Source organism: Phasianus colchicus, chromosome 11, assembly GCF_987193195.1.
Source record: "Phasianus colchicus chromosome 11, bPhaCol1.hap1.1, whole genome shotgun sequence".
Taxonomy (NCBI): Eukaryota; Metazoa; Chordata; class Aves; order Galliformes; family Phasianidae; genus Phasianus; species Phasianus colchicus.
In genome coordinates this window covers 12,718,404-12,741,215 of record NC_143446.1, presented here as the reverse complement: position 1 = coordinate 12,741,215, position 22,812 = coordinate 12,718,404, and the positions used below count along the sequence as shown (strand labels likewise).

The window sequence follows — 22,812 nt, the reverse complement described above, 5'->3', positions numbered from 1 at the left end:
CCTATCCCTGAGCGCGCCTCGGCCCTGCGCGGCGGGCCCGGCCGCCGCCACTACCACAGCGGGAGACCGGAAGTGACGCACTAAAAGCGCGCCGGCTGCCGGCATGAGTTCTCGCGAGAGTTCGGGGCGGGGCCGATGGAGCGCGGGGGCCGGGCCGCCGTCCGGTGCTAGAGGACACGGCCAAGATGGCGGTGGCGGGAGCGCTGCGGCTGCTGGTTCCTCGAGGCCGCCTCCTCCCGCCGCGCAGGGGCCTCCGCCTCTCCGCGCCCGCCGCCATCCAGGTAGCGGCCGTGAGGGGGGGATCGGGGGCGAGCGGTTCATCCCTACGGGCGGGGCGGTGCGGGTGCGCTGAGGGACGCCCGCCCTGCCCTGCCCTGCCGCCGCTGTCCCGCAGGTGACGGTGCGGGACGCGCTGAACCAGGCGCTGGACGAGGAGCTGGAGCGGGATGAGCGCGTCTTCCTGCTGGGCGAGGAGGTGGCCCAGTACGACGGTGCCTATAAGGTGAGGGGCGGCCGCTGCCGGGCCCGGGGTGGGGGCTTTGCGGGGTCTGACGCCGCTCCGCTCCGCAGATCTCCAGGGGGCTGTGGAAGAAGTACGGGGACAAGAGGATCATCGACACCCCCATCTCTGAGGTACGGCGCGGGGCTCACCCCGCGGGGCTCTCTGTGGGCCGCGTTCCGGCGCTCACGCTGTTTGCTCCTCTTCCAGATGGGCTTCACGGGAATCGCTGTCGGTGCTGCGATGGTCAGTACAGTACGCCCTCCTTCCTCCCGAACTGAAATACAAAACGAGCTGCTTTCTGTTAAAACGTGACATGTGATCTGACTTTGATAGGCGGGCTTGAGGCCGGTGTGTGAATTCATGACGTTCAACTTCTCCATGCAAGCGATCGACCAGGTTATCAACTCCGCCGCCAAGACCTGCTACATGTCTGCAGGAGCCATCCCCGTCCCCATCGTCTTCCGTGGCCCCAACGGCGCTTCGGCTGGCGTTGCTGCTCAGCACTCGCAGTGCTTCGCTGCCTGGTACGGGCACTGCCCGGGGCTGAAAGTCGTCAGTCCTTGGAGCTCAGAAGATGCTAAAGGGCTGCTGAAGGCGTCGATCCGGGACGACAATCCAGGTGAGCACAGTCAGATCACAGCAGTATTTAGCTCTCATTTCTGAATGTTTCTTTTCCTCCCCTACCTCACGTGAAAAATAAAAAATTATTCAATGCTTAAGCATCGGCATCAGTACACCTTAACTGCTTTCCCCTTACGGTCACTTGGCTAGCTAGCAGCAGACTAATTCTGTGCTGTTCTAACCTGCTTCCATGAACCCATCTAGAAGCTTTAAAAGATGCATTTATGCACCCACCGTGAAGGCATTATAAAAGATGAAGATGAGTCAGGAGAAGTTCCTGAGGATACAGCACATTTTTTAGAGATGATGAAGCTTAGATAATAAATTCAGAATCTCATTAACCAAAAACAGGACAACCTTCATCTTTCTTTGTCACAGGCACCCATGCAAAATGTAAGACTTTTCTGAAGCTAGCAGTTCTACAGAAACATTTCTTAGCCATGACTTTTCCAGTTTTCTCTTGACCTACTTTTAGAGATGAGTGTATAGACTCAAATTTTACAGAGGCTTTCTAAGTCAGCACAGACTTCTCAACTCCTGTTTTCTGCCAGACTTTCTTTGTTTTGATTTGGTTGGGGTTTTTATTTTTTTAAAGGAAAAATCATATGAAGGGCTTTAAATCTTGTGTAAAATTATATTGCTGTGATACACCTGGTCACGCTTAAGACAAATTTGAGACAGTATTTAAAATAACTGAGTAGTGAAGTTGACTTTTAATTTTTTGTATTGCTTTTGCAAATATTCTGCTGCAATACTGTTAATCAGAGGTACAGCCTGTTCTTGCAGAAGTACAAATTAATCCAAGTATGTTTTGTTCTAGTTGTGATGCTGGAAAATGAATTGCTGTATGGTGTTCCCTTTGAGATGTCTGAACAGGCACAGTCAAAGGACTTTGTTGTTCCAATTGGAAAGGCCAAAATAGAAAGGGAAGGTAAGCTGAGAACATGGTGTATATATCTGTATGCATCCTTACAAACTGAGCTGCCTGGGGAATCTTAGCTATTCAGAATACTGCTGTCAGGGGACACAGAAGCATATTTAAAATGTTAAATAATATTTATCTTGTATTGCACTCAATTGTTTTGTTCCCCGCATCTCATTTAAAACTGTAACTTTCTAAAAGATTTTGTTTCTTTGATCTAGGGGTGGTGTAAGTGATGTGCAGGAAAGTTCTCCTCACCTTAGTATGTAATTTTTGTTAAAAATGCAGAAGAGATCATTGTAATTTTTCAGCCTGTTTGTAATTTACCACAGAATAACATGAATGTGTAAAAAGGATAATCCAAAAAGTACTAAAAACATTATTTAGATCCCTGAATTAAAAGGTTTTTTGTCTTCACATAGTCCTGCTGCCAACTCTTCATAGGTGTAGAATACTTAACATTTCAAATAAATGTATGGAACTTAAATTTGCAAGATGATACTAATGCTACCTACAAAAGATCCCAAGAAAAATGCTTATTTATGTTTATTTTTTCTTCTGGATTTGTTTCTTTTTAACACTTGTTTCTGTTCCAGGAACTCATGTTACATTAGTGGCACACTCTAGGCCTGTTGGGCACTGTTTAGAAGCAGCTTCTATCCTGGCCAAAGAAGGTGTTGAGTGTGAGGTGTGTGGTGTTTCTGTTGCTTTTCTCTCTCCCTGTACTAGGAAGAAGGCAGAGGGTCACCTTGTTCAGGCTCTGTAGAACATCAGTTTAAAAACTACAAGCTTTTATAAGTGCCTTAACTGTCAGTGTACATGCATTTCTTGCTTCTGTGTTTGACCTTTTCATCACAAAATCAAATCAGAACTACTAAAGATTTTCAGATTGATCTACTTGTACAATGAGCAAAACAATGACAGTGTGTAGCAGCATGATTATATATAGCAAGACTCATCAAGCATTTTCCAGGAGCCACCAAAAGCCGTTCTGCAGGATCTGTCAGGATAAGAAGTAATTTCATTAACGTTAAGTCTTCCAGTCAAAGTCAGAATAGATCGTAGTGCTAAAGGACACTGTGCCCAAACAGCAGTAAATGTCAGGATTAGATCTCAGCAAAACTCACTCAGTGCCTTTTTTTTAAGGTTATAAATCTGCGTACCATTAGACCAATGGATATTGAAACAGTGGAAGCCAGTGTTGCAAAGACAAATCATCTTGTAACTGTGGAAGGAGGTTGGCCGCAGTTTGGAGTAGGAGCTGAAATCTGCGCCAGGATCATGGAAGGTACTGACTTCTGCACTCTGCATGTTGATCTAAATCCTTGTGACTTCTTGATAAAGCCAGATGACAACAAATGTCAAGTCCTGTATCTGAGGAGCTTAATAGCTGTCTGGTTCTAGACATGTTCAAATGGTCAGTCCAGATGATCTTGTGGTGTAATTCTTATTCCAGGAACTGAAGCAAGATGGTAACCATTTGAGAAGCAAGATGGTAACTTTTTGTTTATCATTGTGCACTATAGTTTAGACAAGCAGGAACAGCTGTCTCTGGTACTACAGGAACAAAGTTGTTGTAAGCATATTAAGATTCAGAAACTGATTTGAGAGAAAACCAGATTGTGCAACAACCTGACCACCATTTTTTGTTTCAGGATCTGCCTTCAACTACTTGGATGCTCCAGCTGTGCGTGTTACAGGTGCAGATGTTCCTATGCCTTATGCAAAAATTTTAGAAGATAACTGCATACCTCAAGTGAAGGATATAATATTTGCAGTGAAGAAAACTTTGAATATCTGAGTTGTAAATATGGTTTTAAAGCCCTGCTTTAAAAAGTATTAATGGTATAGGGCAACTTGTATGCATAACTTTGTTGTATAGCTACATAAACTTTTGTACAGTAAAGTACAGCGATCTCCCAGAATATTTATACGGCTGCAATGGGGTCTAGTGGAGTTTCCCTCTAAGCCATTTCGTTTAAGTAACCATGTGGTAATGCTTGTCTGTAAGTTAGCTTGTACTTCAGCTGGGTTAGGATCTCTCTGTCTGTTCTAAATTCAGAGGGAAGAAGAGGTCTTCCATTTCTGCTTGTCCTGTAATGATCAGACTAGCTGTGCTAAACTGACAGTGATGGTGGTTGAGTGCAGAATGATAGTGAGTAATGAGGGCCACCCTGAGTCTACTCCTAGGATGCTGCACAGCTCTCCAGGAGCCTGTGTTTGCAAGGCTTACTAAAGGCACATGATAAAACCAAACTTGAGTGAAGCCTTGCTTTTTAATTCAGCAGCTTAACAACTACCTGTATAAAATGGCTTTGTAGTATGGGTTAAGAGGTGGCTCATGTGCTTTCTTCAAAGAGTGCTCTGGTCATACAGGAAAGCTGCCCAAGAGCTTGATTAAAGATCCTGATCCTCTTCAGTGTGTGATGGAAAATAATACCTATTTATTCTTTATTAACTGTCACGTGCATTTTGTATGCCAGCTATCATGTACAGTGATAAAAAAACTTGCTCAGATGTTTTGTTTTTATGTATGGTTTTGTGCCTTTTTTGTTTATTTGCTTGTTTTTTAAACTTGCCTTGGGGGGCTTAACAACAGTATGCACAAACTATAGTTCTTACAGGCAAAAAAGAAAAAAAGTTACTTTATTCAGACCTGGATAAGGTAATAAACTATTCAAAAGCAGTTGTTTGGGTATGTCTGAAGAGCTGGGCAACAACTGCACCAGCCTTTACTGCAACCACGTACCTAGGTTTAGCTAAGGAGCTTTTCCTGACAGAGAATTTGTTCTTTGTTCAGCAACTTTTGTTATTGTCCTGATAGGGACAGTCTGCCTAGAGCAGTCAGTGCAGCACAGCTTGATCTACAACCAGAGAAAAGGTGCCTTTCCAATGAACCGTTCTGAAGCAGATACTTACCTCTCTTAAGCAGACACAAGGGCTCAGGTCCTACTTCAATTACAGGTCAGGAATACCTTTCAGGGCATTTCCTAGTAGAAGTGCTTCTCGATTCATAGAAGTCAGGCTTGCAGGCAAGATCCTAGCTGAATACATCCACCACCACACTGCTGGAGGAACTCCATTAACATTTTAATAAAAATGACTGAATATCACAGGTTACATGAAACTGTACAGACATTCTCTGCATAGTAACAAACACGGATGTACTTGAATTTAAAAAAATGGATTATCTATAATCCTTTAAAGTGCAATTTGTTTAAGGTTTTAATCAAATCAAAAAATGATCTTTCAATAAAGTATAAGCTGTAAAATTAACTTGAAGTAAGTTTGCATTTAACTAAATCATGAATAATATCCCAGTGCCCTATTAACTCCCATTTCAACTATTTCCTTATTTAAAAAACACTTTCCCTTAGAGTTGTAGGTAGGATGTCCATTTAAACAAGTCTGAGACACTATTTTAAGTCCATCAGCAAAAATGGTGGGAATAAGATTTAATTCTCCAGTTCCCTCACCTGTGCAGTATGTTTTATAGGTTGTTTTGTTGGTTGCTTTTGGGGGTTGGCTGGGTTCTTTTTGGATTATCTCAAAATATGCTGATTCAGTGCAGTAAAGTTAAATGATTTACTGCTGGATGACTAGTGTTGAAAAAGGGCAGGTTAGAAGTAGATTCTTGTAATCTGGCAAAAAAAAAAAAAAAAAAGTGAGAAGAATAGAACTAAAAAAATGCATTAATTCACCTTGATCATGGTCATTCCTATTCTCAGTTTTATTCAGCCATATAGAAGTTGCTGTACCCGAAACTGCAGCTAGAAAACAAAATTCTTGAAACCAAATAAAGAATGGAGTACTTAGCATGGCAATGCAATCCAGATGGGGTAGTGCTGCTACTTGTGTAAAGCTGAAATAGAGGTAAAAGGAAGCTACTGCATGGCTAGCTGCTATATGCGCTGGTGAATCAGCTGCTGATCAGAAGGGTCTTGTTGCTGGACAGCACAGGAGCGGGAGGGGGAATTCAATCCTGGTGTAACCAGTAGCCTCAGCTGATCCTGGGAGCACTGTAGTCACACGTGTGTGTTTTCTTCAGAGTTCCTTTCTGAAAGTTTTGAATGGAGCTGAGTAAGGCTCCTCGGCTTGCACTGACAGCAGGCTGTGAGCTTGGCTGTGTTGGCACCTCTGTATTTGGAGGAGGAGCTGCTGGTGGCAGGGGTGGTGGTGGTGGTGCTGGGGGTATCGACGATGCTCCTGTTGATTGAGGAGAGAAGATGATGTTTGATTATGCCAAATAGGTCCTGCTGCAGAGCACTGCAGCCACGCAGCTGGACCGTGTCACTGCTGCACTAGGAACTTCACTTCTTGAAAGCAAGTGGAATGTGAAGAACAGAACAGAATGAAAAAAATGCTGATGTGATCAAATCTCTCTATCTGCAGGTGAGTCATGTCACCTGAGACACCTCTGAGAAGAAGCCTAAAAGTCATCAGTTCTCAGGGATGCAAGATGTGACTCAAATGTGATACTGACTGGGAAGCAAATCTTACCCTCTGTTCATATTTACATGATGAACATTACAGGTTTTACAAAGGACCACTCTGCTGTAGCATTTGTGGTGATTGATCAGATTATACATTAGTTTTAGATGACTAACTGCAGGTAGAGTTTTTCTGGAAATGTTTTACATGTCCACAGTACTGTCAGACTTTCTTCAACCATGGAGAAACAAAGAAATGCTTGTTTCACAGGCTGAAGGAATCAATCCACCACTCACACCACTTGCTTTCTTTCTGTGCTCCCACTTTGCACTCTGGCCATCGCTTTTTACCCTAGTCATGTTGTCTCATCATGCTTTAAGCTCCATGCCCTGACAACTTGCAGAGAGAGGGCTGGAAAGCCAGAAACCAGCTGTACATGCAGGCAGCTAACCCAGCACTGAGGTTCTGGAAGCTCAGATCCAGGCAGGTGGCCCTATTTGACCCAAGCTACACTTCCACACAATGTGCTCCAGTGCTTCTCAGCTGCTGCATGTTACATCATCATTTCTACACTCAGGATCAAAGATACATGGCAGGAGTAAGAGCAAAGGCCAGAGGTGACCCCATGCTGTTCCACAAGACATCCACATGAAGGTGCATTTGCAGCATACCCTCAGTTGTATGTGAATGATGGCCCTGTCTTCCCCTTCATATTCTGAAAACGGGGGGCTTAGCAGTTAAGATTTCATTGTGAATTTTAATTCCATTGTCTAGACCATGAGTTAATGTCAAGTATGGCTAGGGAGAGAAATGGCATCTATAGTCCAATACTTGTTTGGTAGCTCTAACCTACACGAGGAACACACAGTAAGTGGCAAGGACTACGATGCTTTTGGACAAAAGAGCAAAACAACACAGGGCCAGCCAACACACTGTGACAAATGAGGTAGAACTGCTTGCTAGGAATTAAGCAAATACTAAGCAGTTAAAGGAAACTATGTGACATGGATTCAAGAAGTGTTAAAATTCTAATTGACATGAAAACCTTTTTCTGTGATAAGAAAACACAGAAACACACATTGGGCTCCTGTCTGCACTCTCATCCCTTTCAGAAGTAATGTTCAAGTCCTAGTAGAGTAATGTTCAAGCTCTAGTAGAAATGTCAGAGATCAAATGAAAAAACACGTCTGGGGCACGTGGATCAGCTACTCTCTTAAGTAATCAAAACATTACACAATGTTAGTACAAACTGAAATAACACATCACATATCGATGCCTTGGGGTCATCTAACTTACCAAACCCATGTTTTTGCACTAGTCAAAGATGTGAGTCTGTAATTACAAATACTGAAAACCATTCCCTAAGTTAGAGTCCTGTTTCTGCTGTGTGTATGGACTGCCAGTAAAGCACAGCAAAGCAAAACAGACACTTTGCCACAGAAGAACAAAACCAAGAAGAGTTAACCACTTTGATGAGTTAAGAGGTCAGGGCAGGGCTGGCGTAGCAACGCTCGCATCGGATTTGGGATCAGATGAACTGCTGTAAAAGAGCCAAGGCCAGCTCATCAAAACTGAGATGGCTTGAAAGAGATGCAAGAATTTCAGAGAACAAAGACAAGATTTTGGTTGGAACAACAAGGTGAAACTGAAGAAGTTATGCACACAGTTGTACAAGATACAATAAGGAGAGACCACGAAGACAGTGGCCAGGACTCCATATGGAATACAAATATAACAAAATTTGGCAAAAGAAGGTACATATTTGACAGAAACGGAGGCAAAAATGCCACTACCTAAGTGCTTGGATTGCTATTATTAGGCCAAGAATCCATGTGTTGTCTTCAAATTTTGGTCTGCTCATTTTATGATGGGAGCATTAAGGACAGGGAGGTAGGGGGAGAGGCTGCCTTTCTGCCTGGAAATTTGTTAAGTTCCTCAGTACCAAGTATTTCTAAATTGTGATGCCAACATCATACAGTTGAAAGAAACTCTTAGGAGATCTTACACTTGATCTCTGCCTTAAAATACAAATACAGGATTTAAGATGGTATCTGACTAGTTATGAGCATTACATATTGAACACGTTAAGTAAGAGCACGACTCTGAAAATCAAATCCATTCATTTCCATCAACCTATCAGTCAACCAAAACTAAGCTACCTCTTCTTCTTGACATGAATGGTGCAAAGGAAATCTTAGTTTACTCCAGTGGACTCATATGCAGCTACATCTGCAGGTTAAACTGATCAACCCAACAGTGAAATATTTTCCCATATTTACCCAGAAAATACTTCAGGCAAGTGCTCAATTATCACACAACTTTTCCAATACATATGTTGGAAGCAGCTGACTGCAAACACATTTACTCATTCACACAGTTATAAGAATAAAACACTCAAACAAGAACTTACCAAAGGTTTTTTTTTTTTACAGGGACATTTTTGTTAAGGGAGTGTGTTAAAAGGAATAGGAAGTAAATCAGATGCTGTAAACTTGATGCCTGAATTGAAACAAAAACTTAATTATGAATTTAAAGTGACAGTAATTGTGCAAATAGCATTAAAAACTTTGCTGAGAATGGGATGCAAACAAAGAAAATCATTTTAGTGATAGAGTTTTTAAAGATGCTGTATTTCATTAAAATAATCCATAAGAATGCTCAGATCTTTTCCTTCTATTCCCTCCCAATACTAAGCAAGTTTAAGATTTGCATTAAACTTTCCCATACAGAAACAGAGCATCTTTAAAGAGATAAATCAGCATTAGCTTACTTTTCCGAAAATTCACGTTCAAAATGATGCATGCTCTATTGAAGACAGCAGAGAAAGAGAGAGGACACAAGTTAATCATCCGGATCTCGTGTCAAAGTAAGAAAAACAGAGAGTGTTAGCTGAAAAGTTAGTGCCAAAAAAACCCAATACATTCTTATTCACTGAAAAATACATGGGAATAGCAGTTGATTTTTTTTTCCTGTTACATATACAATGCTTGGATTGTGAATAATGAACTCAACTTTCCACACTGTAAGCATTATTATACTCAGCCAACAAATAAAACATTCATATTTTCAATTACACATGCTGTAACTCAGGCTTCACAGGATTACAGTGCATTGAGAGATAGTTAGCAAGAAATCTGCAGGAAGATTAGCCACAGAAGATGAAATCCATTCAGTTCATGGCACATTTCCTGTCATGTTAACACCTGCATTTACACTTACACTCATGGATCAATCAGAAACAATCAAGGACAGCACTTGCTAAAGCATTGTGCGTTGTCTTACAGACAGGTGAAGAGCTCAAAAGATGCTCCACATGGCTCTCTATGAAACACGTTGTAGTGAAGTATTCAGAACAACTGGCACAGTAAAGTTAAGTACAATTCCTTCAGCTTATTCTCTCTGGGAAGTGTAGGACAGCAATACTATTCAGAAAGGAGCTGGCACCCTCCAAACTTCTCTAATAGGAGAGCTCACTGGTATATTATGGGCTTACTGGATTTAGAGATGTAGTGAAGTTTTAAATAACCCACACCATGGTGTTCTGCATCCCTTCTGATCCTCGCCACAAAGGAAAACGACAGATTCTCAATGAAGCAAAGTGGATAAAAGTGTGAAAGAAGATGGGGAAAAATAAAAAAATAAAAAATATTCAGAAGAGAATGTCAGAAAGACAGAAGTTGTGTTAGAGTCATTTGTCATGATCTAAGCAATGTATTTCAAAGATGGTATTCAGCCAAGTATCTGCAACACAGCTGGTCACAAACAAGCACTCCTGTCAATAAGAAACACCCAAAAGAGTCTGTGTTTCTTCCCCAGGGCATGACAACCTGAAGCCTGTTTACCTCTGGTGAATCTCTAGTTCTGCACCTGCCCACACACTACATTGACTGAGATGGAATAGGCCAAGAGCTTTTGTAGGATATCCTTTTCCATATCAGCCTTCATTTTGGCATGGCATCATATCAGCAAGACTCTGACTTGCTATGATACTAACACAAACCAGAAGAACAGACTGAAAGCCTCATTCCTGCTTTGAAGGTCATCTCACCATGATGCCCACAAGCAATTTTGGTCTAGAGGTAAATATCCTTAATGAATACAATGATACAGGACAAAACAGAAGCCACAGCTGCATCAGCTGTCACAAATAATGTCTTAACCATGGGACCAGTGAGTCTTTCACCAAGTCATCAACAGCACACTTGTATAGAATCATCACTGATGATGTCACTTGCTTTCTCTTAGAGCTAATATCTGAAGTTTTGTCTATTAATTCTACTTATAAAAGCATTCCTGAAATGGTGACACTTGTCTTTATGCAAGGCAAAAAAGCACCAATACCATCAACCCATTAAAGCACTTCCTGATGTGGCTGCACATAGGGCAATGTGCATCACATCACCACAGGGCAGATTGCTATGCCTCCACAAGCACACTGCCTGCAGGATGACTGACACACTGTGACTGTGTGGTTTGAACTCGCAGCCAAGTTTCTGAGCCAAAACTTCAGCCATTTTAAGCCAGTTGAGCCAAGTTTATGAATTAACCTGAGCCTGAGCTTTCAGTCTAGTTCCAATACACATTAAAGTTGAAACGCCAGTTATAAGCTGTTCTATTCCAGAAAGAAAAAAAAAAGTTTTCTAAATATCTATCTACTTTGAAGGCATGGGGATTTTCCTTTGCATTGTTCAGCTACTTTCTTTTTAAAATGTACAGAATCTGAAAGATAAGCCATCTCACTAGGAGTCAGTGCCCCCAGAAAACAGAGCTGTTATTGTGCAACACAATCACAGTAATTATCTTGTTTAGAGTAACTGGAAGAAGTCAGTTCATAAAACACGTACTTCAATGTACTCCCTGCTTGAAGGAGAAACGACTAATTTAAATTTCAGCATAAAAGATTTAAATTACATCACGTAGACTGTAGCATCTTACAAATGACCATCCACAACAAACACAAATTTGATTTCATCACTTTGGTATAGAAAGATCCTGCAAGTAGGAATCACATGACACAAGTCACCATAAATGCCACAGACAGCCTCCTTTCTAGGTGTATATTCCATTAAGATCTTTTGCTGTTAATGTTTGCTAGTGCACTTCTTCTAGCCATGCAGACTGGAGCGTGTCCACCATAGCTCAATACTCATATTTGCAATCCAACTTTCATAAGTATTTCTGCTTCTGGCAATGCCCACTCAAGCAGATTTCTCTACCACATCCCACCACTTGTCCTAAACATTAGCAAAACTGTTTGCATAGCTACCCAGCAAGTTGGAAGTGGGATCTGGTCAAAATGAGAGATTACTTTTTAACACAAACCAGTTTCTGACTTGTTTCTCTGCATAAGCAGCTCTACTCATGTCACCAACAGGCTATAGCTAAATAGGGGAGATTTACGTGGCCTAAGCCACTCAATTTGTCATACCCCAAAACTTCCAAAATCATGTCACAGCAAGAGAGGTGTAAATAGACAATAAACAGAGCCAAGGGACTGACAAACATTATTTCATGGCCCACAGGCCATTAACATTAGAACAAACGTATACTGCAACGTGAAGCTCAGAAAATGTCTGGAAAACAGCAGTCTCAGTAGGACTGGAGTAAAATCAAAGACTGAAGTAAACACTTAAACTCTACAGGTAAATCATACCGGGCACTTCACAGAAAAAGTAGCATTAAAAAAGGAATTGAATTAAGAGGTTCTCTGTAGCCATCAAAAGAGGGCAAATGTCCACACTCAACCTTGTTAAAAGACAAACGTAATCTCTGTGTTCCATCATTTAAGACCATCATCCCTTAATCATCTTTGGGAACAATACAGTTCCTGTGGTTAAACACAGAGGGTAAAACAAAAAGGACACTACAAACATTATAATGACTCTTGAGCTTACCTGCTGTAGAGGGCGGAGTGGGGGATGATGGAGATGTTAATGGGGAACTCGCCCCAGAGCCTGCTAAATAAAACAACAGTCTAGTAACTAAAGCTGTGATGCAAAATTCCACACAATCAGACAAGACAGATTGTTGAAAACAGGCCAACTTTATTGACTGAAGACCCAATCCTGCTCCCAACGAAAACTTGGGAAAGATTCCCATTCGTACAAACAGTGTCACTCACACCTGATCCAAACAGAAAAGCTTTACAGTACATATTATCAGAGGAGGTCCAGCACAGTCAACAGTACTCCTCAATGGGAAACACTTCTTTTCTGTTGCTTAGGCTGTTGGATTTCAGCGTCCAAATTCTGTTTTCCTTACGAGTTGTGCCACTGCATGGATGGCACCTCATTCCTCCTTCTAAGAGATCATTTTTAGTCAGTTCCTATACCCACAAGTTACTCTGACACCTAACTGTTCCACAGTAGGCTGATTTTGGACACATTTTAGCCACACACGAACACTACATTGAATTGTTCAGTAGTACAGGCCATTCCTTTTAACTACATGAAGACCTGTCAAATACTCTGTTGTTTTAGAAACAATGAAGAAGCAATTCAAAAGATAATTCATTTGTCTTAATGCCTTACTAAAAAATACAGATCACCACAGAGTTTCTCTCTGAGGTCTTCATTAGCAAATGATCCAAATAATCAATGCTATTGTTACTCCTGTCAAATGTCACGTGGATTGAATAGAATGGTTTTTTTTTTGTTATTTTTTTAATCTTTTCCCCTCCCCCCTCCTTTTGAGGAATAGAACACAGAAGAGAGGACACATTACTTCGAATCAGCTGCAAATTTAGCTCTAGTGGTATCTCTAAGTCCTCAATTTATCTATCACTGAACACCAGGAACAGTACTATAAGCATTTGGTAGTTCAATACTATGGTGCAAACTGATGGTGACCCTGGACCTTTTAAGCCACAAAATTATAGTAACAATGAAAATACTGACACATCTGTGTAGAAGCAAGCTCTTCTCTCTGTAGTTACCTGAGTTATTTGAGTTGCTGTATTTTGCTGAGTGTTCTTCCGCACTTTCATAGGCAGAGCGTTTTGACTTCTTTAAACAAAGAAGAAGAAAAGAAGGTGGGAATGAATAACCCCTTTCGTGATGAAAATCAAGTTGACTCAGAGAATTTTTAACAACCATTTGATATATCACACAAGGTTTATCAATGCCCAGCATGTCTCTTCCCCAACCAACACATGCTGCTGCTAGGACAGCAGCAAGGCAGCACTGTGCTCAAACGTATCCAGGCAAACAGGGCAACTTCGGTATGCTCTGACTGCAAGGGAAATGTAGAAAACTGATGAAAAAAAAAAAAAAAAAAAAAAGGATGAGAAACAGATAGAGTGCTGCAGAAAACTGGAAAAAAAAACCCAGCTCTAATAGCTTCATTGAGTAGCAGGTGTTAGTTAAGCCCATTTTCATTAGGTAACCTCAAATAAGTTAAACAGTCAGCAGTCATTTAATAAGTGGTATCACTTAGAACATCACGGGACTGAATACAGCAGCACAGCTGTAGATGTTCATGCTACACACTGAATAATTTTCTGTGTGAGAAATCTATTTAAAGATTGTTTACCTTTCTTGCTAAGATCTTCCTTTTCTTTTTTTCTTCTTCAGAGCCATGATGAGACTGAGCTCTTGTCAGTCTTCTGTGCTGGTGAATCTTCAAAATTAAGGGGAAAAAAAAGGAAAAAGAAAAAGAACAAAGCCCTGTTAAAATCCCAAGTGTTCTCAAACAAGCATATGTTTGGGGTACAAGAAAAAAAACCTGTAGTCACTTTGCATGTATAATTTTCTTTTTTCATTTTTAACTCTCATCTTTATGGTTGCTGATAGAGTACAGAGCCTCACAGAACAATTAAGATAATCCTTTAATTTAAGAGTCCCTGTGAAGCTGCACCGCTCAAAAGAGTGTAATTCCATGCCTTCAACAGCTGTTCTACAGCTGCTCAATACCATATTTTTGAGAAAGCACATCTGTTGATAAAAACCTTTGTTACTCTGAAGTAAGAGCTCACTTTCCACATTTAGAAGAGATAAGAGGAAACTGAATGTCTCTAGGAAGGACAGCAAAGAAATGCAGAAGTTACCGATTTCTGTTCTTCTGTTAATCTTTTTTCTATGCATTCCTTGGACGTTTTCAGTGCTTCTTTTAGCTTTGTAGGAATCTAATAAAGAATGGAGGAAAAAAAGTCAAATAACAGAATGTGATAAAGGAAAAAACAACGTCACTGTTCAAAACTCACCATTCATCTGACTATGCTGCACATTTAAAGATCCAACTTCTAACATTATTCCCTTAGTGGAGGAGAAAAAGGACTCTAGATGCAAGTTTTCCACTCCAAACCTAGCAACCAATCCAACAGCTTAGACAAAGAAGCAGTGAGTAATGGCAGGGATGCTCTACCACCAAGGACAGCTAACTACTTCAGTATTCTGTTCACATCCCCAAAGTGCCCTAAGTCTGACAATCGCAAGACACTGAACACATTTCTACTTGAAATGCCCTGGGGCAGCTCCTCCCAGTGGAAGCAGGATGTGGCTCCCTAGAAGTCCCAGCTCTGAAGCAGGTTACTGTGCCAATGGTCTCACCAAGCAAAATCAGCTCCCACTTGCCTTAGTGATTAGCTTCCTCTCACTGCAAGGTAGGCAGCTTACCTGTGTTCCTAAAGTAGAGCACCATGATTGGTCATGCAAGGTAGCTCCAGCAACTACACCTGAATCACTCATGGGTCACACCATGCCCCAACTCTAAGGGTTGACATATAATGCTCTTGAGTATTATTCAGCAAAGGAATGGAAATACTGATGTGAATCACTGAAAAGTCAAGTAAAGCCAGCTGTCCTCTACTGTTTATCAATTAATGCGTAACCACCCACAACCTGATACCTCCACAAACATCAGCAAATCAACATTCAACTCTACCTTAAACTGTGGTTTCTCAGAGTTTGTTAGCAGGACGTCACTGAATAATCTGCAAGTGGATGGAAAAAAAGGAAAAAAGAAGGAACATTATGAGACAGGCAGAAGCACAGAGAGAACACTGTTGATACTGTTCACCTCTCTCCTCTTTATCTTCTCTGTTCTCATCCCCCATCTCACTGTCTGTTTTTATGCACTGCTTTTTATTTTCCAAGCCCTGCTTTAAAGTTAGTAGCACTTACCCTCAGAATGTAGCCACTACTGACAGCAGAGCCAGCAAGACTCGAGGCAGTATTTTGAAAACTGAAAGAATGCCTGTAGTTATCAAAGGCTGAGAAGGACATCCCCCAAACAAGTGCCTTTTCCTTAAAGCTGCACGTATTCTTTAATGACCAAAGATTGCCAGGGACTATGCAGCTATGCTAACAGTTTTACTCTCCCTTCTATGGCATCAGCAAGAGCTTAAGTGATTAATAGTTTTCCATCCAAAACAAAGACACTAGAGGGCAATGTTAGTTTGAAAATAAATTAGTCCATATCCAGGTACTTTGTTCTGGAGAATGTGCTAGAAAACTGTCCTAGAAAAAGATCATGAGTCCAGCTCCAAGTTAAGTAAGTCATAGATTCCTGTTGCTGTTCATGACAGAAAATTATCACAGGCCCATACTAGACAGAACAAATTCAAACCTAGAATCAAGTTTATAAAATCAGTAATCCAAGAATATATATCAATCAAATAAATAAAATTAAAGTAACAGAAAAAAAAAAAAGGCTCACCCTTATTCATAGAGCAATTTTCTGACCCTTTCTGATTACATATTCTTGCAAAGTCAAGTAAACTCATATTTTATATAGAACAGCTTAATAAGTATTTAAATTGTATTCCTTGCATTGTACAACATGATGAGCATTTCTGTGAAGAGTATGGGTATGAAGGAAATGTCATACAATATCCTACATATCAGATACAGCTGGGCATGGACTGTTTGTTCAACATCCTTTAACACCTATCTATTCCTGTATTCAGCTTTCTGACAGAATTTCTCCACTCCTTACATTATATCTCTATCTCCTTCCTCCTTCAAGAATAGAGGAAGGATGGAGTAGAAGGAATAGGAAGGAGATTGAGACACAACTGCAGCCATTCATCCCAAGCAGGGAACAACTCTTGATGCTTGCTCTGAAGACACTGCAATTTGTACGCTGCAAGATCAGACCCAGATTTAAGTATGGGTAATCTTGTCATTTATGAGGTCATGATTCTAGCAGCTCATAGTAAGAAAAAGCAAGCCCATCAGAAACTGTGATTCTATTCTCAGCTTGCTGATGACATGTCACAGCATGGTGACAGTCAGCAACTTCTCAGGTAATACTGTCTCTTAGTTGCAGGAAAGGTGGCACTGCAGACAGTATGATTTCCAGCTCAGCCATGCACAGACGTTGCTTTCTTTCTACATCCTAATATTTCTCCTTTCCTGCCTTTACTACTTTGCTGTGTCACTAGGAGGACAGTATGTAAGAAGTTTTCTTCTATCTGTGCTTCAGTAAGCCAGCCTTGGAAGAAACCTGACAGAACTTCTGCAGAACACTCTGACTCAGTCTAAAAGTTGCCACTGAGCAGAGCAAAAATCTATTTTGCCATATGTCATAAGTAAATGGACAGCCAAACCTAATGAACTAGGTCTGGAAGGGACATACAAAAAGATTCCTTATTCCAAATGATTTAAATGATCCAATACATAATCTTAACCATGCCTGCATTGCTTTAAAAGCCAGATAATTGAAACCACAGCACCATCCTCCAGCACACTGAGAGACAGAGAAATCCTAAGTGAGTACCTATCATATTCATAAGTGATGGCTTCTATGAAATCTGTCAATTTTAAATCATCACTTGGGATACACTACACATCCCTCAGAATGAGGAACACATCTTTCAGATAAAGAACAAGCAAAAAGATTCTCCCTCGTCATACAATTATTATGAGCATAAAACAAGTACATTAAAACTTACGGCATCTGTAAGAGCCGTGAAACAGTTGGCATGCCATTCTTCATAGCTTCACAAGTCAGAATGGATTCCAACACAGACACTATCAAAGAAAGAATAAGAATGGACACATTTTTGCGCTGCAGGACAGCAAACAATTTAGAATGAAAGTCTGACACTTTGTATTATGTTCCTCTAAGTATTCCATCAACTAAGTGGTGATGAAGCTTTATGACATGTGGTTTTTATTATAATGTTATTGTTACATGTAAAAACTTCTCAAGAATGTTAGACATGAGGCCAGGGGATCCAGACATCTAATTACTACACACTGTTTTATCATTCAGTTAAAAATATGTCTATATTTATATGCTACATATTTGAGGAAGAACATTTTCTATTTTTAAAAATTACTAAATAACGATTTCCAGGCACAGGAAGGTTTTAGGTTGCTATTTCAGAGCACTTCTGCTGAAGCACAAGGTAAGAGTTGCCAGGAAGCTGAGGCTGCCACCGTCTTGATCGTATACTAACCAACAGACATTGATGGTGCAGGAGGGAAGCTGTCTACTGGAATTGTATCTGGGGGTCTTCCATATGTCATTTCATACAGTAAGTGCCCAAAGCAATGTACATCAATGCCTTCTAAAGTCTGTAGAGGAAGAAAAGCGAAAAAAGTAAAAACACAACTTGCTAGAACTGTTCAGTTTATCCACAACTTCTTTTAAAACATGTAATAAGATAGTAGCAAAAAGAGTGGTTTTGCATTTGAATGTTGAAAAGAGGAACCATTAAGTTTCCAACCACAGCCTACACAATTTGAAACTCAAATGAAATCTTCACACCCCAAGCAAAGAAGTTACTGCTGTATTTCAGTTAGTGATGATGCAAGCAGGAGAGCATTATAGAGTTCTACAAAAATGTGTAAGGAGTAAACTTCTCACAGACAGCAGTTTAGAGAACTGTATATTGATGCAAATCAGAGCTGAGCACATTTTCCTAGTGAAAATAGCTGTACAAGCTACGTTCCCAGACAGCACAATTCAGAGATTTTTGAATCATGTTTAGACAGAAGTGGTTTCTTGTACTGGAGGAGGCTTAGAGCTTTGATGGCACTAGCAAGCTTGGACTAACCATGAACTTCTGATCATTCCTTTGACAACACAGTAGAACTTGTTTAACAAGGTCAGCAAGCAGCTGTCTTGTGATGCTCTACTTAATTTATTGCAATGAACATTTAAGAGCAAAGCAAGATGCTGGCTAAAAGACAGCATGGCTACAACAGGGCAAATTTTGTTAAACAGTTTTGTAGGAAGATCATATTTTGCTGTATAAGCCTCAAATAAATACGTACCCTTCAAATAAGCAAAAAATAGCTTTTAATAGCTAGGAGTCTACAAATTCTCCACAAACTCAGGGTGAGGATAAAGGGACGTGTAAGAGTAAGTTAAATTCATTTTCTGAAACTTACATTAATTTTTCGAAACTGTGAAAAGTACGATCGATAAAATGATGGAAGTCCCAACAAGGAATTTTCTAGATCCAGTAACTTGCACGTGTCCCCATCCAACACTACATTGGCAGAGTGAAGATGGCCATACGGAAATCCCTTCTCATGCAAGAATTTTAATACCTGAAAAAAATCCAAGGCAGAAGCACAGTCACAAGATGTCCTGATGATCTCAAGATCTCAAATGCTCCAATACAAAAGCAGATACATAATAAGCCTCCAGTTTGGAGCTCCTGCTAAACTTGATCTTCTATCTACTCCACCTTTGGCTGACTATCCATTCCTATTTCACTGGTAACATTTCTCAGAGAGCACATAGCTGATGCTATCTTCAGAGTTCAAAGACACTTCCCAAAGAGACCTGGAAACTAAAAGTCACAGTTCTACCATATTCTATAGTTTAAAAGCCCACACATTCAGTGACAATTACTTTATGGCCCATTTTTCATAGTCTATGAATTATTTCTTTCCCTTTCACCCCAACTGGAAAAAACTTCTGCGAGGATAAAAGGATGCATAGAAGTCAGCTAAACTAATTTTCTGAAACATTAGCACCTCTCTCCCACCTCAGCTGCACATGTAATAGCTGCCTTGTTATTTTTTCTTTCCTTTTTTTCCCCATCAGTCAGAACAGGTCTCATACGTATCTAAATTCAGCTCCTAGCAGTTCATCTCAATTTACATTTAACTTTGAAGTCTGCTGCCAAAAAAAATCTTGCCTGCACAAAAAGTTTGTCTATTTTTTCTAGTAACTTTGTTGTGCTCAAAAAAAAAAAAAAAAAAAAAAAAGCCACCACAAAAACCCTCAGATAAATAAAGTATGATAAAGAAAGCAAAAAAAATACCTCTAGTATTTGTCTTCCATATGTCTTTATCTGCTGAAGTTCGAGACCTTGAATTTTCTTAGGATTGCAATACTTCTTCAGGAAGGGATCTTTCGGTCTGGCCTTTAAAAGAATGACACATATCAAGTATCATGCTCAGAAAAGCCAGGAATTGTCTTAGTTTGCCTAGCAATAGATGGAACAGCTTCAGAAAATACATACTATGGACATCCCAACAAATATTCAACCATTTGAGGTGGGGGAAAAGAGAGAGAAGATATTACCTTATAAATAAGGTCCTTTAACGTCCCTTTTTCATTGAATGGTCTAATAACCAGTGCTGAAGATTCACTGGCGGTGGCAAAAGTGACTTTGTAAATATAAGGATGCTACAAAAAGAAGAAACTGTAGGTAAGTTTCAGGTGACAGATGCTGTAATTTATTTCTTCTTGATTCATGAGAAAGATCTGTCTGAATCGTGTTGTAAGCAATAAAATGCATTTTGCCAGTGACATTTGCTCTAGTTACTCTTAATTTAAAGTAGATCAAACTCCACAAGAACACTGTTAAACATTCACATAAAATCAAGAAAAATCCATTGTATTTTTTATTAAAAAAAGAAAAAAGGCTGGCAGTATAGATAAATGAAGAATCCATCTCAATTAACCCTTAATGCGTGAGCAGCTTTACTGCAGGTTTAAGCCATGCTAAGCTAATGAATTTATTCAGGGTTTTATACAATTATGGCACACAAGAAAACCCAGCATTAACAATTGTTGTAATAGTTCCATGTCTTTAGAAATCATTCTAACGACTTCCAGCAACACTGTGAAACCAAATGAGAAGTACATGCTGAAATAAATAACACGTGCAACACAAACACTAACTGAAATTGCTAGTTAGGAAAAGATTTCTCATTCATATCTTATTTTAATGCATCAGCTTCAGATTGTTTCGCAGTTAAAAGCCTTGTTGCCCCTTCTAGTGTGGGCATCTTCCAATTTCTGGACAGCACAGAGGTTTACCCATTTGAAATTCCATTATTTTCAGCCAGTCCAGTTTTTCAGAGATGCCTACTGGATTCTTAATGTGGGAGTTTCATAATCTGGCCCTGTACCTCTAACATGATGTTTCTGTCTAAAATTCAAAGAACTGAAAAAATAATGACACTCATTCCTCTGCTGCCCAAGAATGTTCCCAGTATACCGGTTAGAAAGATATCCCAACAGCCTGAAAGTATTGAGAAAATGAAATAAAAGCACGTGATCTCACAGGACAGCACCAGAAGAAAAGAATACAATTAGCCACAACTCTGAAAGCCCTGCAACAATTCAGCAGGATTATTATTTGTGCTGAGAACACGTTACCTCATACTGTGTGGGAAACTTAATTAAAAAGTTCACACACCTTTAAATGAAAGCAACTCTAAAATTATAAACCATGTCTACTAGACTACATGTGTTTTTGCAAGGTCAGCCCTTGCAATCACTTCTTTTGTGCTGGCACAATTGAAAGGTCTTCAACTAATACTCACAGAACAGGAAGAAAGAAGTTTCACAGCATACTGTAAGTCTTTGTCAGACAAGTATTTATCAGGGCCAAGATCAGCCTAAAAATAAATAGGAAAAGAAAGGTGTCACAGTTGATATTATATTCCATAACATTTGATCTATACTCTGCTCTTATAAATGAAGGCAAATGCTTCAATGTATATTTTGAAGTGCAAGAAAGGAAATTTTATGTGAAGAAAAAAAAAAAAAATTAAGGGCTGAATAAGGTCATGGTTTCACAATACAAAACATCTGACTGTATGTATTATTGCCTGCTTCCTCCCTGGTAGCTGACCCATATTACTACCACTGAATGAACCTTGCTAAGCCCCAGCTGAGGGACTGTGTGGACTGTGAATTAACAGAGCATCAATCCCCACCTTCTTCTCCTCTGCCAAAACCATCTTCCCTTCTGCAGGCTTCAGCAATATCCACTCTTCAACACATGTCACAAAGAAGTTTCCACATCACCCACCCACCTGAGGGCTCAAGGCCTTCAGAGCCTGAACTCTTAACACTGGCTGTCACTCCTACCTGGTGGCCAATACAAATGAAATAAGGCAAGTTCATTATGAAAGACTTGAGAGTAAGATGAAAGTATACATACCCAGCTTAACATTAGCCGTTCCTTTGGTTGATTCTTTATCTTCATTAAAAAATATTTCTTACGTATTCGCCAACCTGCAAGAAGAGTCATCACCAGTTTTAATTAAAGCCCTACTAAATCACATGGCTTACGTGCAGGACAAAGTTTGTAAGTAATGGTAGATTATGACAACTCATTAGAAAAAATACAGCAAGTTTTTGTGCATACATGCTCTTCTTACCTATATCTTTTAATGGTTCTACCACCTCCCACTTTGGCTCTGATCGGAAGAACATTGAAACATGCTGTAAGGCAATTTCTGGGGAGAAAAAAAAAAAAAAGAGAGACTATTTAATGTGATTTTTACATTGTTAAGGTAAGGATCAGGCCTGCAGGATTTCAGACTCAGTCAGCAAAATCACTTTAAAAGGAAATCAGATAAAACCACACTTAGAGGGCATTTGCATTTATAACATGAGAACTCAAATCCACAGAGAAAACAGAAAGCACTGCCTTCAGAAAGCATGGCTTACTGAGTTTGCATTCTATTTCTACTAGATCTGCATCCCCAAGTCTAAATCTAATGCTCATAGCAAAGACTTCCCACACACGGGATACCCTATGGTAGATCAGAAAATGTTTTTGCCATACCTATAAAAGTGCTACCTTGTAAACCTCCTTACTGTACATTTAATAGGATATTTTTCTAGCTACTGTGATCCAATATGCATTTTTCAGAGGAAAAGAAAGGAAAAAGGAAAAAATGGAAAAAAAGATAAAAAGATAAAAGAAAAGGAAAAAAAAAAAAAAAAAAGGACGCCCTTCTGGTTACTGAGCTCTCCCACAGCTGGGAATACAACTGGTGTATTCATGAGCAGATTGGAGGGGAAATCTCCGTGAGAAGTGATGACAGCAGGGGCAGAAAGGGAATCATGCCAGCAAGGAGTTTTGTCAAACACAGCTTATCTTGCCTTAGGAACACTGCAAAAAGGTAAGAAT

At 40.1% G+C, this 22,812-nt stretch overlaps 2 protein-coding genes across 11 annotated transcripts in view; one reads left to right on the top strand and one right to left on the bottom strand.

Annotated features, from left to right (window-relative positions):
• The first annotated feature begins 147 nt into the window (after window positions 1–147).
• On the top strand, window positions 148–5,321 carry PDHB (pyruvate dehydrogenase E1 subunit beta). Its single transcript, XM_031606530.2, has 9 exons — window positions 148–281; window positions 395–502; window positions 571–633; window positions 710–745; window positions 836–1,121; window positions 1,944–2,054; window positions 2,642–2,733; window positions 3,192–3,333; window positions 3,701–5,321. The coding sequence occupies exons 1-9, from the start codon at window positions 186–188 to the stop codon at window positions 3,844–3,846; spliced, it is 1,080 nt and encodes a 359-aa protein (XP_031462390.1). The 5' UTR covers window positions 148–185; the 3' UTR covers window positions 3,847–5,321.
• Window positions 5,322–5,757: 436 nt separating this feature from the next.
• PXK (PX domain containing serine/threonine kinase like) overlaps window positions 5,758–22,812 on the bottom strand; it is a 31,045-nt gene continuing 13,990 nt past the window's right edge. For 3 of the 10 annotated variants that reach the window (XM_031606455.2, XM_090148320.1, XM_090148325.1), the window contains 14 exons: window positions 22,055–22,132; window positions 21,835–21,908; window positions 21,212–21,286; window positions 19,962–20,066; window positions 19,699–19,800; window positions 18,815–18,976; window positions 17,878–17,995; window positions 17,368–17,446; window positions 15,357–15,405; window positions 14,521–14,598; window positions 14,007–14,093; window positions 13,411–13,480; window positions 12,371–12,433; window positions 5,758–6,251 (listed from right to left, as the gene is read on the bottom strand). In XM_031606455.2, coding sequence (XP_031462315.1) covers window positions 6,046–6,251; window positions 12,371–12,433; window positions 13,411–13,480; window positions 14,007–14,093; window positions 14,521–14,598; window positions 15,357–15,405; window positions 17,368–17,446; window positions 17,878–17,995; window positions 18,815–18,976; window positions 19,699–19,800; window positions 19,962–20,066; window positions 21,212–21,286; window positions 21,835–21,908; window positions 22,055–22,132 — 1,346 coding nt within the window. In that variant the 3' untranslated portion in view covers window positions 5,758–6,045. Of the gene's footprint in view, window positions 8,976–8,997; window positions 9,282–11,129; window positions 11,172–12,358; window positions 12,434–13,410; window positions 13,481–14,006; window positions 14,094–14,520; window positions 14,599–15,356; window positions 15,406–17,367; window positions 17,447–17,877; window positions 17,996–18,814; window positions 18,977–19,698; window positions 19,801–19,961; window positions 20,067–21,211; window positions 21,287–21,834; window positions 21,909–22,054; window positions 22,133–22,812 lie in introns of those variants that run through there. The other 7 variants (XM_031606464.2, XM_090148321.1, XM_031606511.2 and 4 more) reach the window with 6 other exon arrangements.

What these genes read in the sequence shown, in the direction of transcription:
- PDHB (XM_031606530.2), top strand. Translation starts at nt 186, where the DNA reads ATGGCGGTGGCGGGAGCGCTGCGGCTGCTGGTTCCTCGAGGCCGCCTC. An exon ending in AAGAAGGTGTTGAGTGTGAG is followed by an intron (nt 2,734 to 3,191) that starts GTGTGTGGTGTT and finishes CTTTTTTTTAAG; the next exon opens with GTTATAAATCTGCGTACCAT. An exon ending in CTGCGCCAGGATCATGGAAG is followed by an intron (nt 3,334 to 3,700) that starts GTACTGACTTCT and finishes TTTTTGTTTCAG; the next exon opens with GATCTGCCTTCAACTACTTG.